At 41.6% G+C, this 21,940-nt stretch overlaps 1 protein-coding gene across 7 annotated transcripts in view; it reads left to right on the top strand.

Annotated features, from left to right (window-relative positions):
• ILDR2 (immunoglobulin like domain containing receptor 2) overlaps nt 1-21,940 on the top strand; it is a 57,508-nt gene that overhangs the window by 19,863 nt on the left and 15,705 nt on the right. For 3 of the 7 annotated variants that reach the window (XM_015125393.3, XM_077999098.1, XM_028850028.2), the window contains exons 4-6: nt 15,441-15,497; nt 18,241-18,387; nt 19,496-19,672. The exons of 2 other annotated variants lie outside the window; for them this stretch is intronic. In XM_015125393.3, coding sequence (XP_014980879.1) covers nt 15,441-15,497; nt 18,241-18,387; nt 19,496-19,672 — 381 coding nt within the window. The remainder of the gene's footprint in view (nt 1-15,440; nt 15,498-18,240; nt 18,388-19,495; nt 19,673-21,940) is intronic. 2 more of the 7 variants (XM_077999089.1, XM_028850036.2) reach the window with 1 other exon arrangement.

Genomic DNA, 21,940 nt, shown 5'->3' with positions numbered 1-21,940 from the left:
ATGCCTCTGAGTAGCTGGGAGTATAGGTGTGTACCACCATGCCCTGCTAATTTTTTGTAGCTTTTAGTAGAGACAGGGTTTTGCTATGTTGGCCAGGCTGGTCTCAAACTCCTGTCCTCAAGTGATCTGCCCACCCTGGCCTCCCAAAAGTGCTGGGATTATAGGTGTGAGCCACCTCGCCCACCCAGCCTCATTATATTTTGTAAATTGGATTAAGGTAATAATGGTCTGCCTTATTAGAAGGTTGACTTAATTCAAACAAAGTCTTCGGGTCCAATATATAAAGTGTAACTTGTGACTTGTAAAAGAATGGAAATATGACTGATATTCAGCAGGAAATGAAAAAGTAAAAGGCTTATATTGACATTGTAATAGAACATAGGGAGATCAGATCTGGGATCTGCTGTGACTCTGTAAATCAGAAAGGAATAAAAAGACACATTTTTGCTTAATCACAACTCTAATAGCCAAGTTTGAAGGAACAAGTGGCTCACTGAGCCCACAATTAGCTAATTGCGAACATAGTTATTTGGCCAGGGCAGCCATTTGCAGAGAAGTAATTGCCTGTGCAGGAAAAGGAGGCCAGGTAAAAACCACTTTAAATAATTTGGTCCCAGTTGTTCTGCAAACATGGGGAAATGAATAGAGTGAAAGCTTTGTCATCTAAGGATGTGTTAAAGTGTATGAAGGGCAGTCCTCTGGATCAAAACATGCAAAGCAACTTGGGCAAAAATGCTATTCTCAAGGAAAAAAGCCAGCAGCGGAGAGGTGAGTAAAACAGAAGTTCAGATGACAGTGGTCGCCAATTATGGGAGGAAAGATGAAGAAAAAATATCAGTATTAACTCTAAAGGAATCATAAAGGAAAACTTACCGAGGCTGCAAATCCAAACTCGTTGCAGTAGAAGCAGCCTGTCCATGAAATAGAGACATGCTGGGGCTCTTGGGGAAGAAACACATCATTCTGTTTTGTTCAACATTAGAGATGTTCAAAGCATGATAAATTTGTCATGGAAACTTTTTAGGGCAACACTAGCTGTGTACTTATTTAAACGGGTTAGTTTGAAATCTACAAAAATTTTTTGAGTCCATAAAGCACTGTATTTACTTTCCAAATACAAAATTCTGAGTCTTTTTTGTCTTCACACCTCTTTATACAATATTTCAAAATGCTGTCACAGTTGTAAAATCTCTTATTTTGGGATTATTTCATCCTACTGGCCTAAGTATTCTTTTTATGTGAGACCAGAAGAGCAAGCTGATTTCTGAGTTCATTCCTAAGGAGATGAAGACCTCTGTGGGAAGATAACTGGGACCCACAGTTTGCTAATTATAATGTTCATGAACCACTGGTTCAGTCATTGAATTTTATATGAGTGATGATTGGAGGATTTGGTCTAGCAAAAGTGGACTTGGAACAGTGGGCATGAGAAGTGTCTCCAAATATCTGAAGTGAAATTATATAGAAGACAGAATGGAAACATACTCCATCTGGCTAGATAAAATGGAATCAGGAGTGGAAGTTACAAAGGGAGGGAGTCTATCTCAGTGTAAAAGAAGAGCTGGAGACTTCTAACATTAACAACTGGAGACATCTAAAGATGGAATAAGTGTTCTCAGAAGTGAGTGCTATGTCTCTGGAGGTACTTATGCACAGGAAAAGGTATTCAGTTAAGTTACTTTTGAGCTTTATTTCTATTCTAAAGTTCTTGGTTTAAAAAGCAGATGAACATGATTGATGTGACTCCCTTGATGAATAAGAAAATGATCTCCCAGGAAATCAATCCTCATGACAGAGATAAATGGAGAAACAGGTTGGTTATAAGAACATACAGGGTGATTGATGTTCATTCACAAGGAACCCGGAGGAATAAACTGTGGTCTTTTGCAGTAGGTCATGGCGAAGAGGACTAATCCCTCAAGAGTGAAGAAAGAAACTATTGATGGTGGCTTGAAAGAGTCAACTGCTGTAGCTTTTCTTGGAGATGATCACAAAATGGGAGCAGAAAATAGGTTGGAATTACAGAAGATTAATTAGTAAAGAAAGACGGGTTAAAGATATAAATTAGAGGCAAAGTTAAGAAGAATTTGGTTTCTTCATTATACTCAGAAACGTGAGGATGAAAAAGTTGACGGAGCAAGATTGTGAAGTATCTTATATGCAAGACTAAGAAGTTTGGACTAGATTCTGAAGACTTAGGGGAACCAGTGAAGAAATCTTAACAGAGGAATCAGATTAGATCTTAGGGTCAGAACATTTATTAGCAAGCAGGGTAGGTGAAGTTTCTGTTGACCCAGTTTGGTCAGTTGTCCCCTGCTTAGCCTTTTGAGGCTGGGGCTCTTCGTGGTTACTTTATCAAGAAACAGAGAAGAATTAATTCACCTAAGTAAATTAAGACACTGTTAACGTAAAAGAAGAATAGATGTGGCATGCCAAAACAACAATGTGTGTCTACCGGAGGATGCCATTACTACATCTAGCACTAATACTAATGTACACTGAAAATAAGTTGTAGTTTATAAAATTGTTCTGTAATAATCTTGTAAGGTAGGAGGGCAGGTATTATTTTCCAAATGAAAAAATTGATGTCTATGTTTTATGACTAATATCCCAGTTAAAAAAGTGTCATCGATCAAACTCAAGTGTTTTGATTCCTAGCCTTATCTCCTTCTGCAATACCACATGACCTGTCTGTATGAAGAAGCTATAGAATAAGCTATGTTAAAAAAAAATGTGGTTACTGCTTGAGGCCATAGGTAATGATTGTTACTCGCTCCAGGTTTGCTTCAGTATTTCACTTTATTTCTTAGTCAAACTGCCCATAACCATTGACCGAAGCTCTGACTTCAAAGGCATAGTTGTTATTGTCTAGATTGCATTCCTTCCCACTGAGCATGACTCACCCCTCTTTCCTCTCTATACATCTGAACCATCCACAAATCACTATGGATGGCTCTTTCAGTGGTTTCAGAAATATCCAAAGACATGTGATTCACAGAAATGGGAGGACAACCACTGATTCAACATTAAACACGAAAACTATACTGAACACCCTTTAATGTCTTTTTAATGATTCAGAAGGTAAAGTCATTGTGAAGTTGGAAATGCATATAGTATTTTGGTGCTTTAAGATGACAGTGACAGGTACCTTAGAAATATTTAGACAGTCATTTGGGATCCTAGGGCCATACCTGCAGTCACAGAAGATGGGAGTGTCCAGAAATCTGCCATCCAAGATTAGAAATTTGTCTAGGATCAATGGTAAGGACAGGCTGTTTATAATCTGGAACCATGCCACTGTTTGGATAGGAATAAAGTTCCCTGGGGCATCTCCAGCTGGCAGGCAAAGGACTTCACCACTTCAGGAAGGCTCAAACAGGGAAGTTATTTTAAAATCTAAAAGCAGCTTGCCTTGTTCTTATGTCTTTCAATGTACAATCTGAGGGCTTGACCCCTTCTTTCTGATGTCCTATGTGGTAACTTGTTTTTTTAAAGGCCTTTAATTAGAAAAAGGGGAAAAAGGCCTGGGAGGAAATGTGACTGGATGAACACCCCTGCCTGTGGCCCAAGAATAGAATAAGAGGATATGAGGGAAGGGGTGTTTAGATTCATCCTAAGGAAGACGTTCGTAATGGTAAATAACAGTTTTTGGAAACTATGGATGGTTGAGGGAAATTATAAGAAACTCCTTCTCTGATGAACTTTTAATATGGAACAGGTTATCTTGTTGGTGATATTATGATAAACAAGATGGTTTTTCAGAATACTTTCTATGATTTTGACTTTATTTAAAAGATCCACAGATGGCAGAATTAATTCTGTATTGAGGGTGATACCTCAAATACTGCTGTTTTGTGTTGTTTTAATATTGTTTCTATTTTAGAAAAAAAGATACATGCTTATTATAAAAATTTCAAACAAAACAGAAAAGTATACAAGAAAGTATCTCCTAAAGATCTCACTATCCAAAGCTAACTGTTGTATTTTTCAGAACTCTTTTATTGTAAGGAGTAGAGGCTCAAACTGGCTTAGGGGAACTCTGGTAACAGATAATTTGATTTAGGTAACAGATAAATCCAGGGGTATTCCTAGCTTCAAGCATGGCTGAGTCCTGGGTTTCAGATTATGTGTTAAAGAATCTCTGTCTCCTTATCTCCGTCTCCTGGCTCTGCACTGTCTGTGTTGGCATCATTTTCAGGCAGGATCTCTCTGCATGAGGCAGAGATGACAGCCCCCAGCAGATCCACCCTTCCATGGTCTTTAGCATCTTCCATCTCAAGAGGATAAAGTGCTTCTTTCCCCATAGTTTCAGTAAAAGTCTTGTTGTTGGGGGTGGCCTTTGTGTGAGAGGACTGTACTATACCACCAACCCCAACTGAACCCTATGAACTGAAGGGGAAAAGGAAAAAGAGTAACTTCCTAAAGAAAACTCTGGCAATTTGTTTCCAAATGAAGAAAAGAATGTCAGGCAGGCAAATAACAAACATTAACATTTTGGGAAATTCATCCATTTGTGCTTCTTTATGGTCCAAATGCAATGCTAATCCAGGAGGCCAGAAATAGGTATGCTCCCAGCAGGTCCTTGTGAGTAGGCGCTCATTTGGGATTGATTCTTCCCCAGGAATGTAAGGCCACAGAATTGCTTTTGTTTTCCTGTCACGCTCCTGTTTTTTCTTCTATCCCTTCCTGTGATTTAACCAGAAGTACAGTTATATTACGTAGATAAAGGGTAAAGGAATGGGCAGGTGTGTGTGTGTGTGTCTCTGTGTGTGTGTGTGTGTGTGTGTGTGTGTATATATATATATATGTATATATATATATATATGATCAAATTACAATACTGTGCCTGAAATTGTTTTTCTGCTTTAAAATAAACTTCTCCATCCACTAGTACTAAAAAGCCATTAATAACCTAATATAAAATCAGTCAGATTGGGAGGGGATGTCTCAGAATTCACGATTGACTTTAGAGATGTTTGATGGGAGTGTGCGTCTTAAGGCTATGCAGAAATGTCCCCACACCCGCCCCTGTGTTACTGTTGCCTCAGTTTGAATCCTGTCCACCCCCCACCCCTCTGACTTTAGTTCAGTCTCTTCAGAAAGGCTACTTGTTGCCAATGCTTCCCCTCCCTCCTTCTCCTCCTCTTTGCCAGCCCCAGCCTGGTGCTGCTAACCAAGGAGATTTGAAGATTAAAAGGGCCTCAGCTCCGAGAGTTCCCATGGCAACAGCCTCCTTGGAGGTCTTTGTTGCCTGCTAAAACTTTGATCTCTGAGAGTGGCTGCTGCTGTTTCTTTCTAAGATTTACAAACAGAGGAAGAGGGAAAAAGAATTGGGGGAGAAGGAAGAAAAAGTTTACTCCTGGCAGAAGGGAGAAAAGGAATTAATTACAGAGCCACACTTTCGCCATAAATTTGGAGGCTACTTCTTTGGAACATCTTTTGACTTGAGCTGTGCCTATATTTTCATTTGTAAACTCAATTATGTATCAGATATGCTTCAGATTATGCGTCAGTAGGGTTGATTACCCCAAAGAAAGCAGAATCATCCTTTCTATCATCAGCAGACACCTGTGCCTTCAGGTTTCCAGAACAGCTGAAATAACTCCATAGTTTCCCATGAGAGACAGAAAACAAATGAGTAGTGGTTTTTCAGGCCTCAGCCCCACTGCCTTTTCTCTCAGCACTCTCTCCTAGCTTTGGCCTGCTCTGCCCTGAGCTTACCTAGATGCCCCTGCTGGTCTTGTTTTTAAAAAGAACCAGAAAAAAAAATGTATTGAAGGGATGGAGGAGAGGGAAGAGCCAGAAAAGTTAGCCAAATGTCAACTAGAATCTGATTCTGGTTAATGACTGCCAATAACCTTCATTCTGTTGAATGAAGAGTGGCGTAGGGCTTGTGGTTCCTTCAAAGATGTGAGATCATGCCTTTCATTCTTTGCAAGAAGCTTCCTTTGGCCTTCAGACCTTTCTATTCCATAATCTCAACTTTGCTCTTTGATAGGCACCATAGAGTGGAGTCAGTTTTGCTTCAATTATGATTTGCATTTAAATTATGATTTTAAAAAATGATTATTTTTTGCATATTATATCCCTAGCACAGTGAGGATACAAAATAAAGAAATGACGGTGTCTTGTCTTTATAAAAATTGCTGTCTTCTGGTGAAGATAAAAGGTATATTTCTGAAGCAGTTAGAGAACAATACAAGAAAATATTAAAGCTGTATTTGGATATTAAACATGTAGGCCATTGATTCTCAAGAAGGCAATTTTGCCTTTCCAGGAGATGTTTGACAATGTTTGGAGACAGTTTTTGGTTGTCACAACTTATGGGATGCTGTGGCATCTAGTGGGTGGAGACTAGGGAGGCTGCTAAGCATTCTACAAAATGCAGGGCAGCTCTCCCATTCCCCAAAAGGAAGTATCTGGCTCCAGATAGAAATAGTGCTGAGGCTGTGAAGAGGATCTTGACCAAAGGTCTCTCTGGATGTTGGATAAAGTCCACTGTGAACAGCAGAAGCTTCGAGAAGGCAGCCCTGGACTCAGTGCAGTAATATGAACTTGGACAAGTCAATGTCTATGAGCATGGGTTTCCTTAGCGGAATAAATGGGGAGGGGTAATAAAATTTACATGAAAGACCTATTATGAAGATTAAATGCACAAAGAACTTAGTAAATGTTAGCTCCCTTCTCCCACCCCTTACCACTCCCCACACCACATCACCAGCGTGTCATCCCTAATCTGAGGGAACCCTCTTTAGGGAATTCTACATTTGGGGACTCCTGCTAAAGAGCTGACTTTCCTTTAGCCCATTCCACGGGCAGAGGCTTTAATGGCTATCTGTGAATTGGCAATCCTATTGCTAATAGATTCACATTTTCTCAATGACATCTGTACTGTGTTTTGCCAGTGGTGACCCTAATCAGCCCAGTGGAAATCTTCCTGCGAGTGGATTTGAAAGCATTCTGTCTCAGCATGCTATCTTTTGGTTGCTGTTGGAAGCCCCCATTTCTCAGTGGATGACCCTTAGTTAATTGCAGGGTGTTTACTGCCTACTGTAAATACAAGGATTAGGTCACACAGCCCAGGCCATTTGATGAAGTCTGAAGGGGTCTGAAGAACACTGAACTTGGATTAGAATCTGGGTGGGCTTGGGAAGACTTTAGATAGGGTGACTTTACAACTTATCATCCAAACTAGGATACTCTTGAGAATGAAAAGGGGGGACTTAATAATTTCTGGCAAGACAACAGGCATAAACCGGAACTGTCTAGGCAAATTGATATGATGGTCGCGCATCTTTAGCTGCTGACCACCTTGAAGGGTCTCCCATAGATAGAAGAGAACAGAAGATCCAGAGGGCTGGAGGGGAAATTAGTGTGGGCTCACCTCCACCTGCGGAACCCTGCTGCTAGCTGGCATTTCGTTCCTGGGGACCTATGTATGTGCACATACATCTCCATTCATCTACATACTTGAATCGAGCAAAGGGGCCCAGCAAAGAGATGGGGGGTTGACGTAATAGTTGTTTTCTGAAAAATTTGCCCTAAGATTTTTGAACCGTAAATGACGTCGGTCGCGGCCGTTCACTGCCCTGTGTTAAGAGAACAAACGCGGTCTTGCAGGCGCTATTTCCCCTTCCCTAAGCCCCCAGCCACCCCGGTCGCGCCCACCGCCCCCTCCTCGCCGCCTTTATTCCGCCTCACTATTTTTGCTTCACTTGTTGCTCATCACTGTGGGAGGAAACTCGGCCTTCAATTAGCGCGCATTCCTGGCGGCCCGCGGTTGCCGTGGTTACCCCGGGCAGGAGCTGGAGCAGCTGGGTCAGCTGCATTGTAGTCGGGTGGACCCGCGCGGGCCCGAGCCGGGGAGGAAACGGGGGCGGGGGGCAGGCGCGAGAGTGGGTGGCACCGAGAAATCGGCTCAGCCCCTGGAAAGAAAGAATGGCAGCTCTTGAAAGCCGGGCAGGAGACAGTCGTCCCATTTTTCTCCAAAGCCAGCTGCCGCTATTCAGGCGTGCAGGTTTGCGTTCACACGGGGGTGTGCCTCCGACTTTGCTGAATTGGCTTCCCATGAGAGGATCTGGGAAAGGCCCCACAGCCAACCCCTTCACACTAAGGGGGCTGGCTACGGAGGAAAGGGCAGGAACTCTGACAGTTTGAGACATACCAAGTGTGTGCCCCTCTGTGTCTGCCTGAGACCGCCAGGGCCTTTTTTGGTTAAAGAAAGTGGCCATTCTTGCTATCTTTTTATCTGTGGTAGTCTGATGGATGGAGCACAGTGACTTCAAGACACTACGCTGGGCTCCAAGAAACTCACTTTCCCCCTTCCATGACATCCCACACTCCTCCACGGCATTTTAAAGTCAATCTAGCAGTCTTCTGCATTTCACCTCAGGCCAAGTCGACCACGTTATATTTCTGATAATATTTTGTATTTAGTCGCTCTCTGGGGGTGGAGGTTGAATCACTATAGCACTTTGTGAAGTCAGATTACTTTGCAATCATTTTTGTTGTTTATTTGTAGCAGCATGGTGAATGCCTTTTAATTAGCTCATATTGTGTTATGATGTGTTCAGTGATCATTTTTTCTGGTTGCAACTTTAAAAGGTGCTGAGAATTTCAGTTATCTCCAACATTTCCTACATCCAAAAATTATACTTTAATTACATAAGTAGAGCAGTAATGCCAAAAACATGAACAAATTTCGGGGTCATCCACTATAAATATTAGGAGACTGGAAAGCAGTTGGTGCACATTTCTAAATGAAGGATAAGTGAATGTTTTGGGGTGGTGAGATATTGGGAAAAGCACTGGAATTGGGGTGAGTACACCTGGGTGTTTTCCTGGCTTGATCATTAGTGAATTGTGTGACTTGGGCTAAGATTCTTAACCTTTCAGAGCCTCAGGTCCCTGAAACATAGGGTAGAATATGGACTAGATGACCTCTAAGATCCTTTCTGGTCATAAAATCTGATTCTAGGATTCTGTGGGAATAGAAGTCAGCTCCTTAGGCTAAGCTTGTGACTACCTGCCAAAAACAAAAAACAAAAAACAAACCCCAAAGCATTTATTAACAGTTAATTGTAGATGGTCCAATACTAGTTATTTTATGGATAGAATTCCGTTTCAGAATTATTCTCCTTTAAGACTATAAAGTGAACTAAAATTTAAAGGACACAGAAAAAGTAAACATATGAAATGCTTAAGAACATAGTTTATAAATATATATAAAAGAAAGGGAGGCTATATCCACATTTGTGATAGATAGTCATAAACTATATTTATTAAATGCACGGTTGCCATGGGAATATAGAATAAAAACCGGGATGTGGTTGTGCCCTTGGGAAATTTCCAATCTATTTGGGATTCCAAATAGCCATAGAAACAACTTAACACTTAAAAGCATAGCCATAGAAACATCTTTACACTTAAAAGGGCCAGAGAAAGGCATCTGTTCTCCTCAAAGACATAGGAGTGAAACATTTTGGAGGGTTAGGAGCTGACAGAACAGGGGGTGGATACAGTACATCCCTGAAAATGGATCTGGGGCATCTGAGGAAAGCTTGAAAGTGGGATGAAGCTGAGATGTGCATTAAACATAGGGAGAAGAGGGGAACCACACGGAGCTGGGGAAGAAAGGCATTCCTCACTGTCCTGAACAGAAAGTTCATCTGTATAGTGTATTGACAAACCCTAGGAGGACTCCAGCTTAGTAAGTTTAAAGAAATGGAGATAACTCTGCTATCAGCAGTGGTGTCATAAAGATAAAGGAAATGTTATACTTCCTTTCCCTAAGTTCCAATGCATTAAACAATGTGTTATCAAGTGATTGAGTAAGCAGGTTCTGAAAACAAGTTTGTCCTAAATCCTGAACTTCTGTACCTTCCATTGCAACTTTGGAGGCTTAGAAATGATTAGACCTTGGATTTAAGTTTTAAAAGTAGAGACCAAAACAGTCTTTTTGGCTGAAATTTTTATGTGTATTATATCTCTGTAATGACTTCCTCAAAAATACACTAGGCTGGTGATTCTCAGCTCCTTGGTGTGGGGTAGGGTGGTGCTTCTGTCTCCTTAGATAGCAAGATGGCATTTGGGGATATTCCAGTGACTGGAGAATGCTCCTGGCATTCTTCCCTGAGTTCAGAAGTGCTAAACATTCTGCAGTATATAGAATAATGCTGCATGAAGAAATGAATAGTTCTTTCATATTTTCATTAAAAGCCTACTTCCACCCGAGGTTGATAAAGTCACTATAATGAGCAGCAAATCAGAAGTCCAGCTAGAAACCCTGCTTACTGAACAAGGGGATTTGCTACTGGAAACACTTCAAGTTCCTGATGGGTGGGTGAGGTGCCTCCTCACGCTAGGCTTCTGGAGATGCCAAGCATAGAGCATAGTCCCTGCTCTGGAGGGGTTTCCATCTTGCTAGGGGAGGCACATGTAAAAGTAAAGGCACACTGCAGCCGCGAGGTAAGTGCTTTTGTGCAGGCATGTGCAGTGGTCCTAGGGAGCATGGATGAGGAAGCACCTTCTTAGCGCAGCATTGTTACAGGGCTCGGTCAGAACAGATCTCAAGTCTCGTGGACTCTATGTGGTAAGGAATTGAACAAAGCAGTTCAAATGCTTGTCTGAGCAAAGAAAGTAAGTAAAGTTTGCTTTGAGGGGGCTAACCTACCAAGAAAAAGGTGTAAAAAAACCTTGGGGAAGTGCCACTAGGACATGATTTGTTGTGAAATGTGCAAAGATAATGTTCGGAGTAGAAGTGGGAAACCAGGCAAGGACTAGGTCTCTAGGGAAAGGTCCCATGACCAGACAGAACCTGATGTCAAAAATGCAAGATGAAAATTAATTTGGTGGGAAGATTTAATAGGTCTTGCAGCACAGAAGCAGATAACTAAAGCTGAGTTCTGTCTGGGCTAGACTGTGAGCCTCTCAAGTGTCTCAAGGGAACACATCTTGTCCCCTGTGTCTCCATCTAGCTAAATATAAATTTCTTTGTTGAATGAATGAATGAATGATGAATGAATAAATGAGGGACATTCCAACCGTGAGCTGGTTTGCAGGAATGTGTACAAAGAGTTCAGTTGAGGATAACTTCAGCAGTGGCAGTGGCAGAAAACAACTGAAATGGGGAATTTTATAGGTAAGATAGGTAAGTTATTTTATTCACAATGCATGTTTCTATCCTGATTTAATCCAAAGCGTGTGAATGTGTTTAGCTCTAGAGTTTGTGACAGTATGATATGAAACTGGCACTTGTGTGTGTGTGCATGTACAAAGTATTAGTATGCCTGATTCGTTTGGTCTATTCATGTGGAAATTTCTTAAAAGTAATGGATTCTGCAAGGTTTGGGGAAAACTGTTGGAGTGCTTACATAAAAACTGTATTTTCCACTGATAGTTTGAGCTGTGGTTTGAAAAGAGTAAATGTGGCCTTCTATTTGCAGGGCTTGCTTTCCATCCTTTCCTCAGACATTAAAGTGACTTGTAATTGCCACTCTTAAACTGAATCCTGGAAGAATGATAGTGATTCACAAGTGTTGGTAAAGTGCTGCTGAAATCTGGGATGTATTTACTGCAATTGTTTAGACTCTCTAAGATCAGGCCTTCATTGATTATGATAGAAGAAAAGATAAAGCATTTCTAACTAGCAATAGCATTTTTTAAGAACTGTTAGGGAAGAAACTGGAAGTGGAATATTTTCAGAAATATAAGATTCCAGCATAAATCCACTTTTAAAAATGCCTTTAGCTCCAATAAAATATAAGTAATGGTGTAAAACTATAGAGCTTTGCACCGTCTCTGCTGTTGACATGATATATTGGTATTGTCTGTTCTCCCAAAATTCCTACTATGTTTTGAATTCTGAAGATATTTAATTTCGCCCACTTTACTGCACATATCACCTACACTACCCTGCGGCTAACACTACACAGGTGCATTATGGGAAGCCTTCACCTTCTGAAGCATCAGCTATTGACTGTTGCTTCAGGGAGAATGAGAAGCTTGATGTATGTCTTCCTGTTGGAGTGACAAGCTTTGTGAATCACCTGTCCATATGTTTGATACACCCTTTCTTTATTTTAATTTTTTCAATAATAAAAGTAAAAAAGTCTAAAGTAAAAAATAATGCAAGTTCCTTCATTGTTCTTCCATGATGTCCATTCTAGCTCCCTAGAAGTAAGAAAGGCTAGCAATTTGGTGCGTAATACTATTGTTTCCAATTTTAATTTGAACATAGGTGACTAGATCTTGTATTTACTATCATTCTGTGTGTGGAAATAATGTTAGAACACCCTCAAGGTAACCTAAACAGCCTGTGGGGAAATGCAGCTTTGTGTTTTACCATCCCATAAATTTATCTGTGTGTGTATACCCTTCAGAGGTTGCAAACTCATGATTTCTGGGCTCTATACAGCCTGCAGACATATTGTGTATGGCTCACCCAGTGTTTTAAAAATAATTCGTTGCCAACATTTGAAAATCAAGATATATCACATAAAATCTGGGGCCTGGAAAATATTGAAAAACAGGATGATCTGAAACACTGAAGACACATTTCTATGGGGGCACAAGTGGCTAGGGGTGACTAGTAGCAGCCTCCTAATAACATCTCTAGCTACTCCCTGTTGTATTACATCTGGCCAGCTGTACTCATTTGTATTACCTGCTGGTCCCCATAGACATTTGAGTTTTTAACTCCAATCACCGAGTATCAGATTTGGGAACTAAAAGTTATATAAGTAGAATGACCATATAATTAATTGTCCAAACTAGAATGCTTTGAAAGTAAAAAGGGGTGCTATTAAAAATTACACCTGGACCATAGGCATAATCTACAACTGTCCTAGACAAACTAAGATAGATGGTCTTTCTGTTTATAAACTACTCTATTCAACCCCTTCATTTTACTAATGAAAAAACTGAGACCCTGAAAGGGAAAGTAATTTGCCTGGAGTAATCACCAAGTGAGGTAATGATAAAGTTGCCCTAAGTACTCTGACTCCCAGTCCACTGCTTTTTCCAATATAACATGCTTTATATAATATGTATGAGCACCACATCCTCCTTGAATGTATGAATTTTTATAGTTAATTATCACAGTCAGTTTGCTATGAGAGCCCACAAATTGGTAGCTTATATCATCAATGACATTTCTATCATGAATTTAAGTAATGATTTGGACCATAGCATATCCAGAGATGTTTAAAACATTGGTAGTCTTGAGAAGTGGAAAGTAAACACTAACAAAGTTTCTGATTTTACAAGATACACCAAGATACATATTTACAAGTGCTAATTATGCAGATTGAAAAAAACACAATAAAAATCCACCATCAAGTACATATCTGATAACTGGATTTTTAAAAATCAGTATATATTGACTTCTTGATCATTGATTGTTGCCTGGTCTTTAAGAAATCTCCAGGAGTCCAAATTCCCAAATCTTTGGCTAGCTGTTTATTACCTTGTTGAGTTTCCAAGAGATATTTTTATAGATAACACTCAGAGGAGACCAATGCATGCTGTCTCTTAATCACTTTCTCAAACTTTGGCCCCAAATCTGTACTAGTTTCCTACGCTAGGGAACTGCATAAGCCTTAGGGGCACCTCTTAGTCTTTTATGAAGGCTTAGGTCAAAGACTAGCCTGAGAAGACACCTTTTTCCAATGTCCCACTTGACTCCTACTTGTCCTTCCAAGAGACCTTGCAAGCAGCAGAGCCATCTTACCATGTCAGCTGCATGAGATGGAGGACAGAAAAAAGGAAGCTGTATTTGCCAAAGCCAAAAGCAGAGTTGGCCTAAGTCACCCATCCGGTACTTCCTTACCTTGGAATATACTCTGGTCCCCATTATTTTTTTAAACATGGGACCATCACCCACATAGACTAGGACACATGTTACGACACTGGCCTTGTAGAGTTGAGGAGAGCCAAAAAAAAGTGAGCAAAGACCCTTCTACTCCACTCACTAAATCTTGCCCCAGCTCCAGAATACTCCTCTAGTGTCCTGGAGGAGCCCCTTTTTCTTTGACCTTTGTCAGAGCTTCTTTTCTGTGGGTGGCTTGATAGAGGAAGGGACAAGTGACCAACCATGACTTCAGATTTAAAATATGAACCACACACATGAGTAACCTTTTCTCTAATGCACCTCAACAAACTTTAATAGGAAGGAGTTGTTTTATAAATGAGCCATATCTATATGCATGAAACAGATTGCCAGAGCTGTGCTGTCCAATAGCAACATGTGTCTACTATGTTCTTGAAATGGCAATATTTTGGTGATAGTTACATAAGCTAAAAATAGTATCACATTAATTTCCTTTGTTTCTTTTTACTTTTTATTGTACTGCCTAGAAAAACTAAAATTATCCACATTGCTTGCATTATATTTCTGTTGGATGGTGCTGTTCTAGAGGTATATGTCAGGTACCTAAATGAAGTAGAATTTAGTTGCATGTTTAGGTGCTACAGTGACATTTCACCATCATCACAAGTCTGAAAGGAGGGAAATTTGCTAGTTGTTTACAGTACTACTAGTTTATTAGCAAGGCTTCAGTGTGGTAGAGCATATAATATCAGGGGAAGAAGTTCATAATAGGACTTCACCTTGATATGAGAACATGATGAAAGCATTCATCATGTCTTTCTGTAAATCAGTCTAGTTTTAAAATGGACTAATCTGCTCTCTTACATCTTCCAGCCTCTTGTTTCCTGCACAGCTCTTTGCTTCCCAGAGCCCCTGAGGGGCACCTGTTCCAACTCCAGCTTTTAAGTTTCTCTGCCATATTATGCAGAAGGCACTTGGGTCCATATAATGCCAGCTGTGGGTGCCATATGGAAAAGCCATACCATCCACATATGTACAGTGTATTTCAGAAGCCAGAAGGAGTGTAGAGGAATGTGTAACTGATCTAGTTTTATCTTTCCCTTGCCTATGAAAATTTTAATCATTGAAATATCTTTAGGCCACAAATAGAATCATGTAGTGAGATAATTCTGAGTTAAAACCAAATATGTACTTTTGTTTTTATATGGACATAGGACTGTGTATGGATGTATGAAAATGTAGATTGAACATTTGGATACAGACGGGCTTGACTTTCCAATGAAGTGTATGGAGACGGATGTATAAATGAATGGAGATAGTGTATGTCAGTCTGCTCAAGCAGAGATTTCCTCCTCCTATAAATAGTTGGAGAGAAAGTTCTGTTTCTGCTTCCGCTTAGTTTAGGTGCAGAGTTCACTTAGATGGCTGCCAGAGATTGAGAGAGAAAGTCATTCTCTTGTCTCAGCCTAGCTTTGGTGATGTGCTTCTCATACCACAAAGAGCATGCACTCATGGCCCCACGTATGGATGGTACCAACTGGAACCAGGCTTTAGGCTATGTTTTCCTTTGGAATAACCACTTTCCTTCTTCTTTTCCTTCCACTTCTTCTAGGCAGGACAGGGCTGCTTGCTGATCTCTTGCCCAGTTTTGCTGTGGAGATTATGCCAGGTATTCAGTCATTTAACTCTTTATTTGCTTGATTTGCTGTTACTCCATCTGTTTTGCTTCTGCATTAGTCGCTAATTGCTTCTTTAATTTATTTCCACATTTGTTTGTATGTCTCTGATCTTTTCCAGGATTAACTAAACCCACTGGAAGGACTTTTAAATTGCATTTCTTCTGTTACTAGGCCTTAAAAGAATAATGATAATTAAAAATAGGCTGAGATGGCAACCCAGTCCTTCAGTGTCAGGCATGCAGGCTCTTTGGCAATCTCCATGCCCATTTCAGTATTTCAGCTGTACCCATATACGTAAAAGTATTTTTAATAGAATCAGTATTTATCTGCCTTCCTTATTTCCTAAGTTATATGTTTACTGATTCATTATTGTACAACCATGTTACTCTGAATTGCCTTTTATAACATCATCAAACTTTTTTTCAAACCTTAGGAAAGCTATGTACCCCTCCTCCCTTGAAAAATACACATTTGCAGACCTACATCACTTTGTACACAATTTCAGGGACTTACTAGTCCCTTTGAGTCCCTACAGGTCCACAGACCATATGTGAAGGACATCTGGGACAAATATGCATCTCTGTCTTTTTATGTACCTTCAGTTGAATCCACCATCCTAGACAAGCCAACATCAGTTTGGTGCACCTTTATGGTCTGCAGTTGAGGGAGGCACAGAGAGGAGCAAGAATGAACTGTGGGGAAGAACATATCTAAACTCAAACAGTAGGAAAAGGGATGATTTAGTCTTGTCTTGGAGGGTTTCTGCCAGAGTTTTAAGAGCAACAGAGATACAGAATATCCCTGGGTATTGGTTTTTAGCTTAATTCAAATTTTTAAAAACATCCAGAGTCTTCACCATTGAGCTTCATGAATTATTCTTCTATGAATTCTAGTCCCTTTCCATTAGGTGACCAACCCAAACACAGACATTCTTTTTACTGATGTTGCTCCCAAGGACACAAATGTATGCCTCTTTGTAATCCCTTTATCCAGAATTCCCTCCATTTGTAAGCATTTGTTCATCACAAAAACAATGTTACATTGCAGTGCTTGAAACTAGCTGTTACATCTCCCAGGCTGTTACATCTCCCAGTCTCAAGAAAGGGTTACTGTGTTTTTCCTAGCTGGCCATATAGGACTAAATTTCCCTCCCTTTGATTCCAAGAATCCTTTCACAGATAATATTCTTTTGTTTCTCACATATAACTTTCCAATCTTATCCTTGACTGCTTGACCCAAGTTGTAGCCACCACTTCATACAGCTCATCTAAACCTAAGAGCTCATATCTATCTCAGGCTACATTACATTATTGTGTTGTTAACTAAGGCTTAGGCCAAATCTTCTGCTATCGATTGTCCTTGGCATGAATGCTCTCCAGGCCACTCCAGCCAGGCACAAGGCCTTCCCATTCAAATTAAGAATGTATTTCAGAAAGATTAGTGAGGAGGGACATTCAGGAAACATGTTGTTTGTTTCCTCTAAACAAAGTCATTTTGTTAACCATTATTATACAACCCATTATTTAATAAAAACATCATATTCTCAAGCTCCCAGCTGAATGTCCATTTAATTGAAGGAATATTTAGTAATCAAAATCTAAGAAAAACAATGTGTGCTTGAGGTTCATTTGCAAAGGGATTTGGGATAGATGGCTTTTAACCAAAATGAATTTCTTTAGTCTTTTTGGTTTTAAAGGAAAGCATGGCTCTCCCCAGTCTGTCCAGGTCTGCAGGGGGAAGTTGGGTCCTGTAGCCAAGTCTCTAAAGTATGATGCTGAGACAAGTCATCTGAGGGCCATAGTCATTTTTATCTAAGCCACTTGCAATTTGTTTCCTTTCTTTTAATCTTTTGGATGGGCAAATGAAATGGAATTCACATTCAGCTTCTGGCAGAGCTGTGAAAGAGGCAGAGTTAACAAACATACCCAGATATACATGTCAGCCTTGCCATTTATCCAAGCTCAGAGCCACTTGAGCCCTTGGCTAGGTTGGCTGCCTAGTATGGACAGCTTGAGTGTGATCAAACCAAACTCATTATCTGTTCATGGGGACAGTGTCTTCTCTATGGAGGCCATGTCTGTAGTTTTCTCTAGCCATGGACTATTGTCTTGGTATAAGCAAAAGGTTTGGATCTCAGCACTGGTGCTGAGTACAGGAAAGGTGTTCTAGGGGCAATCAGCAGGGAAAGCAGGTGAATACATTACATAAGGGGCCTGGAACCACCTAAATATAAACTACATCTAGACCCCTAGACATAGAGACCGTTTCCTCAGGACTTAGACTTTTATAGAGAGGATTAACTTGACAAAAAAAAAAAAAATAAGTATTCACAGAACCCACCACTTCATAGCCCAACAGACAAGGTTCTCCCTCCCCCCAGCCAGGATTCTTTCAGCTCTGGTCCCATCCTGGTTCTGATGCTACAGTCAGTAGTGTAAATCCTTTCCCCAGTATAGGACTCTGAAATCCCCACATTGTTTTGTGCTGGTTATTACATGTGCCCAGTGTAACGTAGAAAACCTTCTTCCCTCTTCTCCATTCCCCTGGACTGAGGGTCTGCACTTCTCACTCTCAGAGTTCCTCTTGAGTGTTGGGTCTCTGTCTCCTGTTAAGAGATGCTTTCTTCCCTAGGTCCCCCCTCCTCTCCCCCTTTCACTGGGAGATGCCAATCAGAGTGCACCTGCCCTGGAGGTGGGCTGCCTCGAGTGTGGATTTCTTTGTGCATCCTTCCAGAGTGGGTGTTTGTTGGCCTGGTGCTCCTGGGCGTCTTCCTCTTCTTCGTCCTGGTGGGGATCTGCTGGTGCCAGTGCTGCCCTCACAGCTGCTGCTGCTATGTCCGCTGTCCATGCTGCCCAGAGTCCTGCTGCTGCCCTCAAGCCTGTGAGTACAGTGACCGGTGGGGAGACAGAGCAATCGAGAGAAATGTCTACCTGTGTCTGACAGCTATGTGCGCTGGGTTCTTCCTCCACCTCCTGTCCTGCCACCCCCAAGACTGGTCATTCCAGACTCTTCTCCGCTGGATGCCCCTGGCCTCAGGGATGACCATTCTCATTTGCCTGTTCACCTACGTACACCTGTCCACAATTCTTATCCATACCTATCACTCCATGCATTTGGAATTCTCATGGACACTATTGATAAAATGGAAGGACAGGTTTGGCGTGGTGCGGTTGTGGGGTAAAGCTGTTCCCTCTCCCTGAGGCATTCAAACTAGAGGAAACCTTCTCTGGTCATTCCTTTCCCATGCAGAGAACCTCCTTTTTATATAAGAAGAGTGTGCAAACTGTGGCCTTTGGGCACCCACCCTGCCACAGATTTATTTTATGTACTCCCATGATGACATGGGCTACAATAGGGCCTAGTTCTCATTTGAGGAGTCACAGTTTTTACCTTACTGGCCAAGACCATATAGACATTAAGTTTGGTACCCCTCCATAAACCAAACATGTCTTGAAAGAGAGGTACACGAGGTATCTTTAGTATCTTCAGAAATAAAGCAGTTTCTAGGAAGAATCAAGTTATTTGCTCTGCTTTTGAAATCACAGAGCAGGGACCATGTGCAAGCCCATTACTTGCTTTCCTTCTCAAGACAAAGTTCAGGATCCTCCTTGAAGCAGCCCTGGGCAGTCCGTGTGCTAGGCTGCCTCCAGAGGGGCCGAGGCAGCCTCCAGACAGTGTGGGGAAGAGTGGGCTGCTGCCGTCACTGGGGATGCTGCTGTGACAGCTCCCAGAACCACTTAATTACTTACTTGCCAGGTACTAAACACAGTAATTCCTTATGTCGTTGCTGTTTGGTGGAGCTGGAGGAGTCCAAGGGAGTGGGGACAGTGATTCTGATTAATCAGTTCAGTTCTAGGAGAACAAACACTCACACATGCACATACACACATACAGGAGCTCCCTGAAGTGCATCCTCAGGGATTTTTGGTGTGAGGGTTGTGGAGGGTGGGACAACATAATCTCTCTTGCTCTTGATCTCCCTCCACAGTGTATGAAGCAGGGAAAGCAGCAAAGGCCGGGTACCCTCCCTCTGTCTCCGGTGTCCCTGGCCCTTACTCCATCCCCTCTGTCCCTTTGGGAGGAGCCCCCTCATCTGGCATGCTGATGGACAAGCCGCATCCACCTCCCTTGGCACCAAGTGACTCCACTGGAGGAAGCCACAGTGGTAAATGTAGTTCCAGACTGCCCTGCCCCATGCTTGTTCTCGGGCCCCCATAGTGGTTCCTTGTTGTTAAGAACAGTCAGTTCAGTGATGTGTCTTTGGAAAATAGTTTTCTCCACTCCAGAAATGGGATCCTTCCAGCTATGTCAGATATCTTTTGGGGTACATGTCATGCTTTCCAAGGGCTACAGGACGTTGCTGACCCCTGCCTTCTCCCTAGGCTCCTCAATTACTAAAACTATAAGAAAAGAGACAAGGTATCCCTTGAATGTTGATTATTCAGTTAGCAAATAGTTGTTTCATCCCTACCTACAGGAGTCCACTAGTACTGTGAGGGCCTGCAAGAAGTGTAGGACATGGTTTCTCTGACAAGCAGCATGGCCTGGTCAAGGAGAGAATGGACCTTTATTAGGACAATCAGATGCTAAAGAGTATGCTAAAGACCATCAGTTCAAAGAAGAAAGAGCTGGACTGGTTACAGAATCTTCAGGGAGGAGGTGAAATTTGAGCTGGGCATAGAGGAATGAATAGGATTTAGGAAAGCACATTCAGGGGATACTGAGCACCCGAAGTGGGAAGGTCAGCGTGATGAAATCCCAGAGCTGGGAGAACACAGTGTGAGTATGTGACAGTGTCCAGTTTGTCAAATTGACTGGAAGAAGGTAGAAGGATATGATGGAGCCAGATTGGGGAGGGCCTTGAAACCCCTCCAGAAGATCTGGGACTTGTTGTGAGAGCCACTGTGGGCAGACTCCTGAGGGCAGAGGTGGTACCATGACAAAGGGAGTGGCAAGTGGGAGACAGTAGAGCCAGAGAACATGAGCTAAGGTGTGGTTGAAGTGGTTGAGATATGTGAGCATCTAGATTATGATGGAGACAATGGAAGTGAAATGTGTGGGTAAAGCTGAGACACTTTGAAAGAAATAATGAGATATTGGGGAATGAAGGAAAAGGAGGCTTTAGGATGACCCCAAGTTGTCTAGATCATAGCTCATAGACGGAATTGAAATAAGTGGTAAGGAGAGCTGATTTAGTTGAAGGTTACCCCCATTTGAGGCACTATTAACTTGTGGTATAGGCAGGGGTAGGTAGGAGGTATAGGTGGAGGGGCAGGGTAGGGTGGAGAGCTGGAGGGCATTAAAATATAGCTCTTCTGGAGGCATTTGAACAGGATTACAGGGTAGCGAAGGTTAGGATTGTATGTGCTATACATTTAGAAGGTGATTTTTAAATCCCTAGATGTAGATGAGCCGCTAGGGTTGGTAAAACAGACATTTCTTCCCTGGAGGTACCTGGACTGCCTCTATTGTGAAGTGAGGAAGGGTATCTAGCCCACCTAATGAGCTGCCAGTGCCTGATTGTAGAATGAGTGGATATCCTCAGCGAGTAATTAGGATTTGTATTTTTCTCTCCCAGGAGCTATCAGTAGAATTCTGACATCTGATACAGAATGAGTCACAGACTGAGAAGTAAAAGTTAATGATCAGTGACACACAGGGAATTAGAGAAATAAAGACAATGTAGTCCATTTCCATGAAAGATAAAGTGGGCAAAAGAGACATTAGTGGAACTTATACTCTTTATTTGCCTTTTTTCTAATCTTTCTTCCCACCAGAATCCTTTCCCCCTTATTTTTTATTTAATGAGTTATCTAACAAAACTGTTCTTATATTCACAGAATAGCAAATACTTGCTCTCTCTCGTTTTCTATCTTTCCCCAGTTTCTCTTCGTTGCAGTTCAACCATTTTGGTCTCATTCTGCCATACTAACCAACTGCAATTAGAAGTGGCATTAAAATAGGAAAATATATTATTTCACATAACAAGAAATGTCAAGGTAAGGTAGTTCCAGGATTGGTTAATAGAACAGTTCAGGTAGCAGCCCTAAAGGACCTAGTTTCTTCTGTTGTTTGTTCTGTTATCCTGAGCACATCCCCTGTCCTCCTCAGCTGGCTCACCTCATGCTCTCTTGATGACTGCATAGTTCCGGGTAATTAAGCACATTCAGAGATTGAAAATGGTATTCTCTTCCTTGTACCACTCTTTTCAAGAGCGAGAAAAACTTTTCCAGCAGACTTTCCCTTTTAGTTTTATCGGCAAGAATTGGGCTCATGCCCATTCACAAACAAAATTGGCTTGGACTACTCAAGACTCACCTCTTAGGCCTAAACAACTGTTTACTTCGGAAGTGAACAAAATCAGGGTTCTGTTAGCAAGGAAAAAGAGGAAGGGTGGTGATCAGTGTCACCGCAGCTAGTCTGGCCCATGCCG

This window comes from Macaca mulatta, chromosome 1 (assembly GCF_049350105.2).
Source record: "Macaca mulatta isolate MMU2019108-1 chromosome 1, T2T-MMU8v2.0, whole genome shotgun sequence".
NCBI classification, from domain to species: Eukaryota; Metazoa; Chordata; class Mammalia; order Primates; family Cercopithecidae; genus Macaca; species Macaca mulatta.
Note: the sequence above shows the minus strand (reverse complement) of the source record. Positions and strands in the feature narration are given on the sequence as shown.